Source organism: Schistocerca nitens, chromosome 8, assembly GCF_023898315.1.
Source record: "Schistocerca nitens isolate TAMUIC-IGC-003100 chromosome 8, iqSchNite1.1, whole genome shotgun sequence".
In the NCBI taxonomy this organism is placed as follows: Eukaryota; Metazoa; Arthropoda; class Insecta; order Orthoptera; family Acrididae; genus Schistocerca; species Schistocerca nitens.
The window spans coordinates 216,626,202-216,641,815 of record NC_064621.1 but is presented as its reverse complement, the minus strand read 5'-3'; the positions used below and the strand labels follow the sequence as shown (position 1 = coordinate 216,641,815).

The following is a 15,614-nucleotide window of genomic DNA, read 5'->3' as shown; positions in this document are numbered from 1 at the left end:
CTTCAGGAAATATATGGTCGTATTGTTTCAGCTCAGGGAAGTTTCAAGAATCTGACAAGAAGATCGCGTACCATGATGCCATGATTCTGTTAGCAGCCATCACCAAGGGAGATTCTGTCATTTGCTTGGTTATACTTTCTGAACTGTTTGTGCTGAATGAGTCCATCTGCTATAAATTTCAGCACCAAAATATTGATTTTGCAGCAACACTGTCACGGATCTAAAATGGGAACTGCTGGCAATGAGAGAAAATGTAGATGATGTTTTCAGTCAGTTTTTCTTAGAAGCATAGGAATTAGTTTTGGCCAATGGAGTTGAAATTGAGCAACCACACATTTGTACTAAGCAAGCACATCATGCAAATCAGGCTAAAAGTGATGGTGTTGAAGGTTACTACAAAGTGTCTGTGTTCATACCCTTTCTGGATGCCTTCATTAATTTACTGCAGGATTGATTCTTGACACTGCGAACTTTTTAACAGCGTTAATCATCTTTTACCACGGGAAAGTGAAGCCACATGTATAACTAATGGAGTTACGAAACTCCATTCATTTTATGCTTCAGATTCATTAGTCGCCGATTTAACAAAGGTGATGGCTGAGTTGAAACTCTTTCATCAACGTATGAATCCACTGGAGCAATTGCCTCAAAACACAATGAATTTTTTTATCTGCAACTGTCAGATCTATCCTAACGGATTTCGGTTTCTACATCTCTTGGCAGCTCTACTAGTGACAATGGCAGCAAATGAGCACAGTTCCTCCATCTTTACAAGAATCAAGACAGACCTAAGCAATACAACTGGCAAGGCTTGTCTGAATGGGCTCGCCATGACAATTCATCACGGAGAAAAGACTTATGTCCAAACTGTGATTAGCGATATGGCAAAATCAAGACACCACTGTCTTTCTTTTGTACTTTAAATTTCTAGAAAATGGTTTAGTCACTTGCTCTATTTACGTGTATTAAATAAGCAGTCATTTATACGTTCTTTAAAGTAAATTAACATAATTAGTGCAGAAAATTCTCCTAGCAACCAAATTATCTTTAACTGAAATTATTCAACTTCATAACATTATAAAATTGATTTCATGATGTGATTCATAACTTCAATAAATCGTTTTTGAAAGCCATTAGTATTTTATCTATAAAAATGTAAACCAGAGACACACTTTACTTTTATAATTCCGGACATTAGGCCTAGATTATTGTGGGTCAATAAAATTAATTTTCAAAATGAGCTATTGTAATATGAAAGACATAGTCCCCAAGAACAAAATTGTTAATATGCCACTACTTCAATACAAAAACTATTTACAGGTATCAATTAATCTTCCAGTTACTTGTAAAAGTAAGAAAATATTTGTGTAAGGATAAAATAATACAAACCCAGCAGTAGATGTCATCCAATGCAATAATTCCATGCTGTAGCATCAAAGCTGTGACCAAATGCAGAGAGTTGGGTGTTGTTTCCTCACTGCTATTTTGGTAGAAACAAAATTTAAAGCCAAGCACTTCACAAAGAATTTTGGGGTCGCACATATATGACTGCAACAATGGCACGAAGAACTCGTGTAGCTCTGGACGACATTCAAAACTTTCTAAAATAATATCCAGCACACGATTTGGATCCAAATTGAAGCAACCTATAAAAGATTTACACACTTAGTGACAAGTACAACAGAGATCCCCCCAATAAAAAGCACAACAGTTTCAAAATGAAAATTGTAACATGTGACATGCAATGGACACTGATGGTACAAATGTGCAAGAGAAATTTCAATGTTTGTATTACTTAAAGTGTGTTTTGCTAAATGAAATTCATACTAAAATCCTATGACCCTTATACCGAGAATAAGTCACACTGTTGTTATATTAACTGTACTCTTTAACAGCAACCTTTACTCCATTCCCCTTTCTGTGGTTGCATTTCCTTTCCTCATTCCACTAGTTACTAGATACTATATTATTGCTCCAAAGCCCAGCACCAGTGATACAACATTCTCCAGTTATTTCATCTATTAGCTCTTCATCTCTTTTGACATTCACAAAAATATCCTTTTGTTTGAAGTTGCGTTTTCTTGTGTTCTACTGTTTGAAAAGAGGACAAGAGCAGCAATTTTTCACAGTTTATTTTGCTCTGGCCACCTGCCTTCCTTCATCTAGTTGCCAAAGTTTTTGACACTGGCACTGACAGTCCTACTGATTGCATAATCATACATACTGTAAAATTTCATTATGCTTTGTAATGTAATATACTACTAAGATGAAAAATTTTTTCACAGGAATCGGTTCTATTGTTTCCCCATTCACATGTGAAGTGCACAGGTGCTGTAGACAAATAAAGTTTGTGTGGTACATGTGGGTGAGTAACAGTTGAACTGGTCACTGGTGTGGTCATCACTCTGGCCAGAGATCGTAAGATGATGAACATCAAGAAGTCGCACCACTACTGCTCTTTGATTCTCAACAACATAGTTGTTAAAGAGCAGTGATCTTAAAATGTAATTCGATTTTCAGATCCAACTCAGCTGCATTAACTAAAATGTACTACTACTGAAGAATAATATTACTATTATCACTAACGATATGAAATAATTTTTAAATGTTGGTGGTGAACTTACTAAGTGTGACACTTAAATAATGAGACTGGCATCAGAAAAGTGATTTATTGCAAACAAAGTTACAACTAACTTTAATCCTCTTCAACATAGTTCCCTCCCCTATCTATACACTGCTGCGTATGTGTCTTCCATTGTTCAAACCAAAGCTGCACGTCATCCGCTGTCATCCTCTTCAACAACTCTAGTCGATTTTGCTTTTACATCTTCAACAGACACTTTTCAGCATGAATAAGCGTCACAGGCAGCCAGATCTGGTAAATACCGAGGATTTCAAGCACAAGAATGTGACTGTCCACTAAAAACTGTTTCACTGATATGGCATTGGAGGATGGTGCATTATCCTGATCTGGAATCCATGTGCCACGGTTCCACAAATCCAATCACTTTTTTCTGACTCTTTCCCTTAGCTTGATTAGGACTTCCTTTTAGTATTGAGTACTGCTGATTACCAGTCTGACACTCAGGCATTCATTCAGTCATGATAACACCCCTGATATCGGGAGGGGGGGTGGGGAAATGAGTATTGTCTTCAATTTTGACTTGCTCATTTGGATCTTTTTCATTCTTGGCGACATGGGAGTCTTCCTGTGCACAGATTGACACCTTGTTTCTGAGTTGTACTAGAAGATCCATATTTCATCACATGTAATGACAAGTGTAAGCAAGTTCGGTTCTTCATTGAGTCATTTCATGCCGTAAGAACATATGTTCTTCCGATGGTATTTTTGTTCCTGCAAGAGGTTTCTCGGAAACAGTTTTGCACAAGCTTTTGTCATGTTTAATTCATCACAGAAAATTTATCTTAATGTATCTTTGTTCACGTTCATTGTGTCAGCTATCATCCGAATACTCAGAATGCTAAATGTTTGCTTCAGGTATAGAACTCAAAGATGGACCAGGATGTTCATAATCTTCAACTTCTTCCCGACCTTCTGAAAACTGTCTGTGCCATTCAAAAAACGGTGAATGTCACATACAGTATCACCAAACATCTCCTTCAACATATGAAAACATGACTTGTTAAGTTTCATGAGGAATGTTCAGTTCACCTGGTTGCGGCACTACTACAGAACAATGTCCTTTACAAGCAAGGCTCAAAAGCAAACAGAAAAATGAAATAGACGGTGGCTGCTCTTGATTGTTCAAGGTCAACTGCATTCCAATACCAACCTCACACATGCGTGTGTGCGATAGATGCACAGTTTTGTTATTTAATTGCTGTGTCCCATGCATTGAAAAAATAATAAAAAATGAAATTTGGTGAATTTTAGTTTTTTCTGAGTTACCTGCCTGTCGAAAGAGATCACCAATCATGGAGTCAAAAATATGAAGATATATTTATATCAGCCTGATAGTTGAGAGAAAATGGAAATTTATGGCAACATTGGGTGCAACAACCAATGCAGCCATAGCTGATTAGAGCTGCTGATATTGTTGCATCTGCTAGTCCTGTTGCTGAGAAGTGGAGCAGCAGGGATAGCAAAAAAAGTAACCAATTCAAACAATGGAAAACACAGGCTGAAATGGAACAATATTATGAAAGGGACGGTTACACACTCTCTCTCTCTCTCTCTCTCTCTCTCTCTCACACACACACACACACACACACACACACACACACATACACACACACGTGCATGTGCACAACTGCAACTTACACCCACATGACCACAGTCTCTGGAAGCTGGTGCCAGACTGGCTACAGCCACCAGAGACTGTGGTCATGTATGGACACACACACACACACACACACACACACACACACAGGCAAAGAGGCAGACTGAAAATTTGCGTTGTCTGACGAGAATTCAATAATTCAATCCTGCAACTCTTTGTTTCCAGGTATGTGCTTTACTGCTAGGCCACCAGGCCTGATGAGAGCCATTTGAATTATAGCTACACAATTAAGAACTGTTTTCCAATTATTCAAGGACAATTAAGGGCTGTCAATGTAAAGAGGAAATAGAATGCAAAAAATGACTTTTTAAAAAACTCTTACGATTCATCCCATTACAATACTCTGAGTAAGCAGGTTGGGATAGATTAACGAATGTGACGGTTCAAAGATATTATAGGTCACAAAGTACCTACAGGAATCTTTTGCTACTCTTATATAAATCAAACGGTGGAATATATGTAGTTCTACTTGCTTGGGCCATTAACCCTCACATGAGTGCACCTACGTATAAAATGTGTCACCCACAATAACGTTGTCCTGTACCGTTCCACTGCTCTTTTATGATTGTGAGTCCATACCTATGCCTTCATTATTGTTTCACCTAACACATCATAAGTTGTCAGCAGCAGTAATATAAAATAAACAACAAGTTAGGTGGGGAAAAATATTTTCGATCCAGGCAAGAAAATGACACAGATTCCAAGCTGGCAGCACAACACCATAATGAGGCAGTTGTCTAAAATATAATTAAAAATATAGCAGCACAACCCCATAATGAGGCAGTTGCCTAAAATATAATTAACGATCAAATAAGGGGTTGGCTGGGATCTGATGCAACTGTACTGTTTAATGCTTCGTGTGGGTCATTAGTGCGGGGTAACATTTGTATGCAGCAACGAAGTGATGTAATGAATGTTTATTTTATGACTGTTTAATGAAACAGTGATTTAGCTCACGTAATGTAATTTTATTTTATCACTGTTTAATTAAACTAAGAAACATATTTAGAGCAACCATGTCCCTAGAAATATTCTGTAAAATATTGTGCATCTTGCGATTTTAATAAGAAATCCATAAGAGAGGAAAGACAACATACTGATAAACTCACTGCAATTTGCAGTATCTGTATAATCCAATGGAAAATGTGGCTGGCGGCGAGCAGCTGGTAGCATTTAGAGGCCGCTGTCCATTCAAATATTACATCCCATGCAAGCTGGCAAAATGTGGGATCAAGGTATGGACTCTATCTTCATATGTACTGAAATTCCATATTTATACAGGAAAGGAAAGTGGAGTGGCACACAAAAAAATCAGGGAATGAGAGTAGTTGCTGATCTTACATACGATTTGCAATGTCAGAAAGTAACGTGATGACTTTTTGAAGTCATACAATTTGAGACAGCTGCTCCTGAAAAGGAAACTGACATTGTTAGGAATGATATGTAAAAATAAGCCAGAGCTTCCACAAAATACGGCCAACAAGGAGGTTCATACCTCTTCATTTTACTTCACACTATGGTGATCAATAATATTCCTAAGAGAAATAAGAATGCTGTACTAATGAATATTCTCCACCACAGTGGGGAAATAAGTGAGAGACGTGAAAAGCAGCCAAAACGGGCTGTAGATGCGCTCAATCAGCTAACAGGTGCAAATACATGGAAATGAAAAACCAATAGATGGCCCATGATAATTTTCTACAATATTCTTGATTTTGCTGCTTATAATGCATATGTCTGGTGGACTTCAAGTGAACATAACTGGAATGCTAGATAATTGGCTACAATGAGAATATTTTTGGAGGAACTTCTAAAGTCACTCTTTGCAGAGCACATTGCATCAAGGAAGCATTTTCCAAGAACAGAAAATTCTTTGAGAATGGTCAGGAGGATCCAAGACCCTGAAGGAGTGGCAAGTGTTTTCCAATCAACTTCGTCCTCAATAATTTTCAGCATTTCATTAAAATTTGTGTTGTCAGTGGCTTGTGCAGTCCTTTGGTACCTGTACATCATCTGTTCTGATAATGCTTTTTATATCTGTCCCAAAATTACAAAGGATTCGATAATCATCAGGTGCTCAACATGGTAGCAAAGAGCAATATCAATTTGTCTGCTGACTAGCTCAATATGGCGTTCTCCAACACAGCATCCCAGTGGCCGTCATCTTCTGAAAGTCCCACAGCGTCACATGCTTCCTGGAACGTGGCTCTTTCCTGTCTGTCAACTGTTCTGAAGGCCAGAAAACTGGTGGGTCTTTGAACGTGGAACAGCAGCAACGGTACATAGTAACACTCATACTGTTTTACATGCATGGTGTAAATTCTGACCAGGGATCTGATGCCTTTGCAGCAAGCCTGATTGTCATACCTGCACATGATGCTTCCATTTTTTTTTTCTCCATGACACAGTCCATGTGTAATATTTCGGCACTTCTGCACACAGCAACACTGGGCAAAGTTGTCCATCTATCACAGACAGTAAAGTGTCGTGAGGGTTGTCGTGGGTGGTGCCACTACTCAATCGCGGAAGTTGGCCTGTGTGAAGTAAATGGGCTCACTGTTGGGAAGGTGCCCCACAAGATGCGTCACTGTTGGGTGGATCTCAAGAAGAGGAAAGCCCAATATCCGCCATGCTGCTCCTCTGTTGTTCACACATCGATCCACTCTAAATATCTGTACTTCATCTATTGGGTTAATATTAACATCGCCCTGCTGTTGCGCAATAAATGATGCCCGATCACTGCCTTCGTTTATGTACTTACAAATATATTTAATTGCCTGGACCGAGTTACAAAACTCCACATTAATGCGGGCATTAAAAATATTGGAAAGGAGCGGTGAATACCAGACCATGCAGCTGTTGTACACAACGGCGTCTTGCACGGCACCTCTCACTTTAATTGCAACTGTTCGTCCTACATCCTCAGGTGCTGGTGCGTCTGTAAAACGTACACACTTTCTCGTTTGTTTTGGTTTGTCTTAACTGCAACCGAGGATATTTTTTGGTGCACTTCCTGTCCTTCATGCATAGGGGTGCATGCTTCACTGCTCTGGTTGTGGCTACGCTCTTAGTGACCGTGTCATATAGTTGTTTGTCCACAATGGGGTCAGGCAGCTCTGCTGAAATCACTTCATTAACCTGGTTCGGGTGCAATTTCTCTTTTAACCACAGTACCAAGTGCATGAGAGGCAAGACACATTTGTGTCACTCAATCAAATACATGAAGCACTGTGTCTCACCAAAAAACATGACTTTTGGTGAGGAAGGCCACCAACTTTTGTACATTAAACTTGAAAACTCATGCTATGATATTGCAGCAGTAATTCTGTTTCTGCCCGTCAATCAGTTCTTCCTTGATCTCTGTCCAGGTTAGGCTGCACATTAAGCTGATGAATAAGTCCAGCTGCCATAGTTACGGACATACGAGAATGCATACTGGGTGTACTCATAGGGAGATACTGCAGACAGTTCAGACAACGTAACAATCCACATCTGTCTTATGTCATCTAGATTCGCACTGCCGTCATTCACAATGACATCTTGCAGGTGGACGTAGTTCACTGCATGCAACTTGCTTTGGATTAGTACTATGAACCTCAGATGCCTTTCCAGAACATGGTGAGATACTGTAGAGCATGGTAGAAGTGGTTTGTTTTGGTAATCCTGGAAGGGGTCTCATCGTGCTTGTGCAGGACAATGTCCCTCGGGACAGTGGGGTTGTTGCCCGTGACCATGACCTCGGTGGCAGCCAGTATGTTACAGCAGCACATGTGCTGCTCGCTTGGCACACAATCCGCACGGCTCAGCACCTTTGGGCATATTCTCAAGAGCTGTTTTAAACTCGTGTTCCACCACACTGTGATCATGCAGAACTTTTGTACTTTCAGTACAGGCATCCATTCAACTACCTGAACAATTTGATACCATCTATCAGTCTCCACCTCATTTCCTCCCAAAAATAAACTTGCAAAAATTGAGCTTGACCACTGGACGGAGGTAAAAGTGACCCAAATTGTATGGCAAACTTGTCCCTGCATTGTAAAGATAAGTGAAAATCCAGGAACGGTGAGAATTCTATCTGCCCCACAGGAGGTCACGTGAAAACATGAATTAAAGTTTTTGATACGGTTTAGAACATGTCACGACTCGTCAGTCATACCATAATATAATTCCTTTAAAGGATCGACCAGATCCTCTAATGTGGGAATGGCTACCTTGCACCCAAAGCAACCCATTCCCACTGTTTCCTACTTCTATTTCAGTGTCCTAAAACATCTGCATGACTTGTTCACATGGCCACTTCTTATGAGCCTGTGATTACTATACGTTGGATCAAAGCAGAAAGCTGCTACTCAGGTATTCCTTGCAAATATTTGTTGATGCGCAACTTGCCATTGAGCAACAGGGAGTCAGCATGTCTGTCCCTTCAACTGTTTCAGAAGCACGTTGTGTAGCCTTGAGTTCCACACACTGCTGACATTGTGAAGCCCTCTTTTCTACAGTCTCAGAGTAGGGTTGAGAAGCCATGCACTCTGTGTTCTGCTGGTGTCGAGAAGCAGCTCCTCCGATATCTCAGCAGCGTGCAGAGGGACCGTACATTCTGGATTCTCTTGATGCTGAGAAACAGACATCAGCTATCTCAGAGGCTTCCTGAGAGGCCATAACTTCTGCGTGCCATTAACCTCGAGAAATCACCTCCTCAGACATCTCAGAGGCATGCTGAGAGGCCATGTGTTCTGGAATATCATGTTGTTGAGCATCTGATTGCTCTAATGTCTCAGCAGCAGAGTGAGACACAATGCAATCAGCGTACTGTTGACATTGAGCATCAGTCTGCACCAAAGCTCCAGCAGTTTGAGCATTTGCCTGACACTCCACCTGCTCAATTCTCCACTGTTCAGCATGAATTGACAATTATTGCTATCTAGCTATCTTCATAGCTCAAGCTCTTTTTGAGCTCTGTGGAAGACTTGACTTGTGTTTGCAAGTCATTATAAATTAAAAAAAGTTATTTCTAAACTAAAGAACTGATGTCAAAAGATGTGTTACCTAAACAACCTAACCTAATAACTACTCAAACTAAGCCTAAAACAATGTAATAAGTATACAACAAAGACACTATTCAAAATGCAAATACCGAAATCTCATAGATAAGCCAAGTCATTAAAGAGAGATAAAGTACCTACAATCCACAACCAAACCAATAACACAAACAGTAATCAAAACAAATTGCCAAGTAGTGTATGAAAGAAACAACAAATCTGTCTGAAAAGCAAACTATCAAGATCCCAGAAACAAACAAAATCACCAAAGAAACTATGAGTCATTCAAATCCAAACAGAAAATCCATATCAATGCTCAAGTATCCTGATAATATCACAATTCAGTACTCTTCCACATCATTCTACATGTTGCGAAATATATTCGTGCACATATATTAAATTGTTACAGAGTTTAGTGACTATGTTATCCTACAGGAATACTTCTGTTGTCCTAGATTTATACATATACTTATTTCATTTGTGAAAACAGTTAGAAACTAATCTCTCTGTTAAATTTAATGGTTTCGTTCGATAGTTAACTTCCATAGATGACCATGTAGTCATGCTGACCAGCTCATGGGGACAGTGGCCATGTTAATCAATCCATGGGAACAGTGATCTGATGAAAGGTAGCCTATGTATTAATTCAGGGTATAAGCTACCTCCATTCCAAATTTTATCTAAATCCATCCAGCTGTTTCTGCATGAACTGTGGGTGTCCATTTGGTTAGCCGGTCGCATTGTGCAATATACAGATTTCTGGGGCATTACGATGTAACAGTGGCCCGATGTTGGACAGCCTGGGAAGATGAGGGCAGGCATACTCATTGTCAAGGTTCCAATCAACTACATCTGATCATCACAAGGGAAGATTACTGTGTACCAACCATACTGTAACCCCTTCACATCTGTGACCGCAATCCGAAAACAATTAATGACCTCCTTGCAACATTTGTCATCCCACACTATTGGCCAGAGACTAACAGTAGCCAGACAGGGAATTACTGCCCCACGTGTACGCTGCTGGTGATACCACACCACAAACAAGTGCATTTGGAGTGGTGCTGTGACCAGGAAGCACGGACAACAGATGAATGGCGTCAGACTGTGTTCAGTGACAAACTGCTCTGTCAAAACAGGAGACCACATAAAGGAAGCAGGAGCTCTCCCGCCTAAGATCACGCATCTGCAAGTGAACGGCTATTAACAAAATCCTACAAACCACAGAAGAGCAAGCTTTAAGGAAATAAGACCTCTACAACAATGTGTTTTATTGGAAGAGAATAGCTAATACCTAACCTGTGAGCATGTGTACCCATCCTGCTCCACCATTTCCCCAGGTGCTGTGGGCATGCATACGCATGACAGATAGGTATTTTTACAGTGCTAAGGACATCTGCATGTGTCCTGAGCTGCCCAGCTCTCACTGTTGTGAGCAAATTACTTTCATGTCACAGTGAATGAATATGTTTCGAATATTTATCATACAACATATGTACCTCAATGCATGCTATCATCTACAAAAACCTCATTTCATCCAAAAGATTATTATTATTATTATTATTATTATTATTATTATTATTATTATTATTTTGGAGGGGGGGGGGGTTAGGGCGCAAAACATCTAAAGTCATAAGTGCCCAGTATAGAACCGTAGAATGCTGGGACCTTGAGGGTAAAACACCGTTGCGAGGTCCAATACAGAAAGGAAGGAAAAAACATCAAGATGTTACAAAAGCGTACGTAGAAGACGTTGACAAGACACCGAAGTCACCGGGTACAAATCAAATCTATTTTGTCATATTACTGCTTTTTAAAAAACTTAAAACGCGAGCCACAGCTCGCACTTCATCCACTAAAATGTCCGGCAAAGCGGGCGGCAGCCCGACCCTGAGACATAAGTGACTAAAATAAGGGCAGAGGATCAGAAAATGTCTGACTGTTAATGGCTGGCTACAAAAAGGACAGCTGGGTGCAGGGTCGCCACTCAACAAATGGTGGTGACTAAAGCGGCAGTGCTCTATTCGCAACCAAGCTAACATTACTTCCTCACGGCGAGACGGCCGGGAGGAAATCAAACCAGGCTGTTTGGGAGAGGTTTCACTTCTCTGAGTTTGTTCCCAAGAAGGGAGCACCAATTGTCATGCCAAAGTGACGTGATATGCCGATAGAGAAAAGTACAAATACCTTGCGAGGGAACAGAGTAAGAGGTGGGCCGACCGAGATGCACTGCGTCCTTGGCTGCAGCATCAGCAGCGTCATTCCCAGGCACACCAACATTCATACCTACTGAGTAGGATGTCGCGCCGGTATGACAGTGGTAATTCACCGGCTTCTGCGTTGAGACACTCAACTGAACTAGTACGGAAGGCACCAGTGGCGAGACGGATCCCCAAATGGCGGATTCTATTTAGATGACGTAAGATAGACTGCCATGCAGAGGAGTAGACAATGCATCCATAATCAAACTTGGAGCAGACAGGAGATCGATAGAGGCGGAGGAGGACAGTCTGGTCAGCTCCCCAGGAGGTACCAGTCAATACACGAAGGACATTGAGGCACCGGGTGCAGCGAGGTAGGACACATGGGAAGACCAACTGAGTTTCCTATAGAACGTGAGCCCTAAGAACTTCATTGCATCCACGAATGGGAGAGCATTTTGGCCCAGTCGCAAGGACAGGGGAAGAACTGTCTTGCACCGCCGGAAGTTGACGCAAACGGATTTGGTAGCAGAAAAGTAGAAACCATTTGTGACGCTCCACAAATAAAGACGGTCCAGACAATGCTGAAGACAGTGTTGCAGGAGACACGTCCGCTGGGAGCTGCAATAAACAGCAAAGACAACAATGAAAAGAGAGCGAGAAATGCCAGCTGGAAGGCAGTCCATAACTGGGTTGATGACTATGGCAAAGAGGACGACACTCAGTACGGAGCCCTGAGGAACCTGTTCTCCTGTGAAAAGGTGTGGAATAAGGAGGAACCCACACATACCCAGAAAACTTGGTCTGTTAAAAATTCCCAAATGAAAGTGGGAAGACGACCACGAAGGCCTCATGTTTGCATAGTACGTAGAATGCCTGTCCGCCAGCAGGTATCATAGGTTTTCTCCAAATTAAAGAAAACGGCCACTGTTTGTCGCTTCTGCAGAAAATTATTCATAATGAAAGTCGACAGGGTGACGAGATGATCAACCACTAGCGGCGCTTTCAGAACCCACACTGAACATTAGTGAGTAGATGGTGTGACTCCAGCCACCACACTAATCAACCATTGATCATGTATTCCATCACCTACAAATGCTGCTGGTAAGGGAAATTGAACAATAGCTGGGAGGAAGAGATTTATCTTTACCGGGCTTAGGTAGGGGAACAATAGTACCTACGCACCAAAGCGTGGGAAATACACCGTCAGTCCAAATACGGTTGTAGGTAGCGAGGAGAAAGCATCTTCCCGCAGGAGGAAGATTCTGCAGCATGAGGACGTGGATTGTATCGGGCTCAGGAGCAGAAGACCTGGATGAGGAGAGAGCACGCTCGATCTCCCTCATAGTGGGAGGAGTATTGTAGCATTCTCGATTCAAAGAGAGATTCAAAGAGAGATTCCACGAGTCTCCTCCGCCTGTTTCCGAGGAAGGAAGGCAGGATGGTAGTGGGCGGAGCTTTAATCCTCCGAAAAGTACTGGCCCAAAGCATTGGAAACATCGACATGGACGACTATGACGTTTCCCGCTAGTCACACCAGGAATCGGGCAATGGGCGGTAGTCCCGGAAAGGCGGCACAGGTCACCCGAAACGAGTGAGGACAGAGTAGATCTGTTGAACAAGTTGGTGAAGGAAACCCAGCATGCTTTCTTGCTTTCCTTAATAGTGCGACAGCACTGCACACGTAGTTGCTTGTAGCTGATGCAGTTCATTAGTGTAGGATGACGGCGAAAGACACGAAGTGCACATCATCGGGCACAAATCAAATTGCTGCACTCCACTGTCCACCAAGGGATTGGGACCCAACGGGGAGAAGTAGTAGTACGAGGGATAGAGGATTCGGCAACCGAGAGAATAACATTCACGAGATGCTCGACCTGATCATCACAGCTGGGAAATGGCCATTCATCAAAGACTGCCAAGGAGGAATATAGCCTCCAGTCAGCAAGAGAGAATTTCCAATGAGCAGGCACCTGTGGCAGGGTATGATTGTACAGGCGAGTCACACAAGGGAATTGGTCACTCAAGTAAGTATTGGAAAGAGCACACCACTCGAGACGTCGAGTGAGCTGGGCAGAGCAGATCGAGAGGTCTATTTGGGAATAAGTGTGCTTGGAATCAGAGAGAAACGTGGCTTCGCTTGTGTTAAGGTACATAAGATTAAGATGATTAAGAAGATCCACCAAAAGAGAACCTCTCGGGCAGGCGGTAGGTGAGCCCCGAAGAGGAAGATGGGCACTGGTGCCACCGAGGTGCAGAAAGGATGGAGGGAGTGAGCAACAAGCTGCATCAGGTCCGCCCTAGTGACAGCAGAAGAAGAAGGGATATAAATGGTGCAGAGGGAAAAGGTGAATTCGGGAAGGAAAACACAGGCAGCAACTGCTTGCAGGTGGGTGTGCAAGGGGATAGGACGATGACAAACATCATCCCGTAGAAGCAGCACGACACCACCATGAGCAGGAATCCTCACCGTAAGGGGAAGGTCCATCCGTAGCAAAGTAAGATGGGAAAGAGCAAAATGGTCTAGAGGAAGTAGTTTGGTTGCTTGGAGACAAACTACAAACACACGTAGTGATTGCAGGAGCAGCTGGAGGTCCACCCTGTTAGACCGAAGGCCATGGATAATCCGTTGTAAAAGGGCCATAAAATTTAGGATCAACGGAGAATGAAGAAGAAACACTTACCTCGACAGCCGCTTAGGCGGGCCGTCGAGGGACGACGGCCACTGGAATCCACAGGTGGAGGATCTTCGTCCATCAACTCAGCAGGATCAATGGAGCTGCCCCGGTGACGGTGTGTTGAAAAGGACTGATGAGTTGAAGAGGCCCGACGAGTTGAAGAGGGTGAGGACTGTTTGTCTTTGGATGATTGTTTTGGCTTTTGGCAATTGGCAGAGGAGCCAGATGAGTGCGAACTCAAGGTATGCAAGAAATCTTCTCAGGAATAATCCTTTTTGAATTGATGGTTCACTGGCTGCGTTGCAGCCGTCTTCACCGGTGAGGGCGAAGAATGGGTAGCAGAATCTACAGCCTGGGAGACAGGGGGTCAGCTTGAGGGCAAGGCGACTTTGCCACCATTGAACTGAACTGCAAGTCACAAGTTTGCATAGTCATATTTTTCGTGGGACGGGGAGAGGCTAACACGGTGCTGTAGCTTCCAGACGAAGGGACATTCAGTTTACGGCTCGCCAACAGTTTCCGGGCAACAGGAAAAGGTACCTTCTCCTTCACCCTCATCTCCTGAACAGCCCACTCGTCTTGATAGATGGGACAAGAACAAGAAGAAGCAGCATGTTCTCCACGACAATTAACGCTGCGGGGGGGAAGGAGGTGGACAGGCACCCTCGTGTGCATCCCTGCTACAAGTGACACATTTGGCTGCGTTTTTACATGATGTGCTGGTATGATTGAACTGGTGGCATTTATAACACCGCAATGGATTGGGAATGTAAGGGCGCACAGAGATGACTTGGTAGGAAGCGTTAACCTATCGAAAGGCAGGAATAATGTGTGAGTGGGCACCAAATCGGCAGCTTCCTTCTTCATAACTCGATGAACAACAGTAACGCCCTGATCCGATAGATAATTAGTTATTTCGTCCTCCGTCAAACCATCCGACAGCCAGGTGTAGATAACACCGCGGAATATGTTAAGTGTCCTGTGAGCCTCCACTTTTATAGGATATTCGTGGAGGATTTGGGCCTTGAGTAGTTTCTGAGCCTGGAGAGCACTATCAATTTGCAAAAGCAGAGTACCATTCCAGAGACGAGAGCATGATTTAACAGGGCCGGTGATGCCATCTATGCCTTTCTGTATAACAAAGGGGTTAACAGTAGCAAAAGTCTAAACGTGAGACTACTAGATATCGAGGCGCAACAGGAAGAGACATTGAGGTAGGAGCCTCATTCCACTTTCTTTTATGGGAAACACTCGGAGAAAGAGAAGCCAGGGGCCCTCCAAAGGGGAGGCCCCCCCCCCCACTTAGGTGATTGTCCTCACCTTAGCTCACACCTCCTGAACGACAGACAGAGGGACCAATTCGCAGAGGAGGAAGGTAACAGGTCAGCCAAT

The 15,614-nt window shown here is 42.7% G+C and overlaps 1 protein-coding gene across 2 annotated transcripts in view; it reads right to left on the bottom strand.

Moving 5' to 3' along the window:
- LOC126198525 (THO complex subunit 2) overlaps positions 1-15,614 on the bottom strand; it is a 304,001-nt gene that overhangs the window by 228,494 nt on the left and 59,893 nt on the right. For both annotated transcript variants that reach the window (XM_049934917.1, XM_049934916.1), the window contains exon 7: positions 1,390-1,646. In XM_049934917.1, coding sequence (XP_049790874.1) covers positions 1,390-1,646 — 257 coding nt within the window. The remainder of the gene's footprint in view (positions 1-1,389; positions 1,647-15,614) is intronic.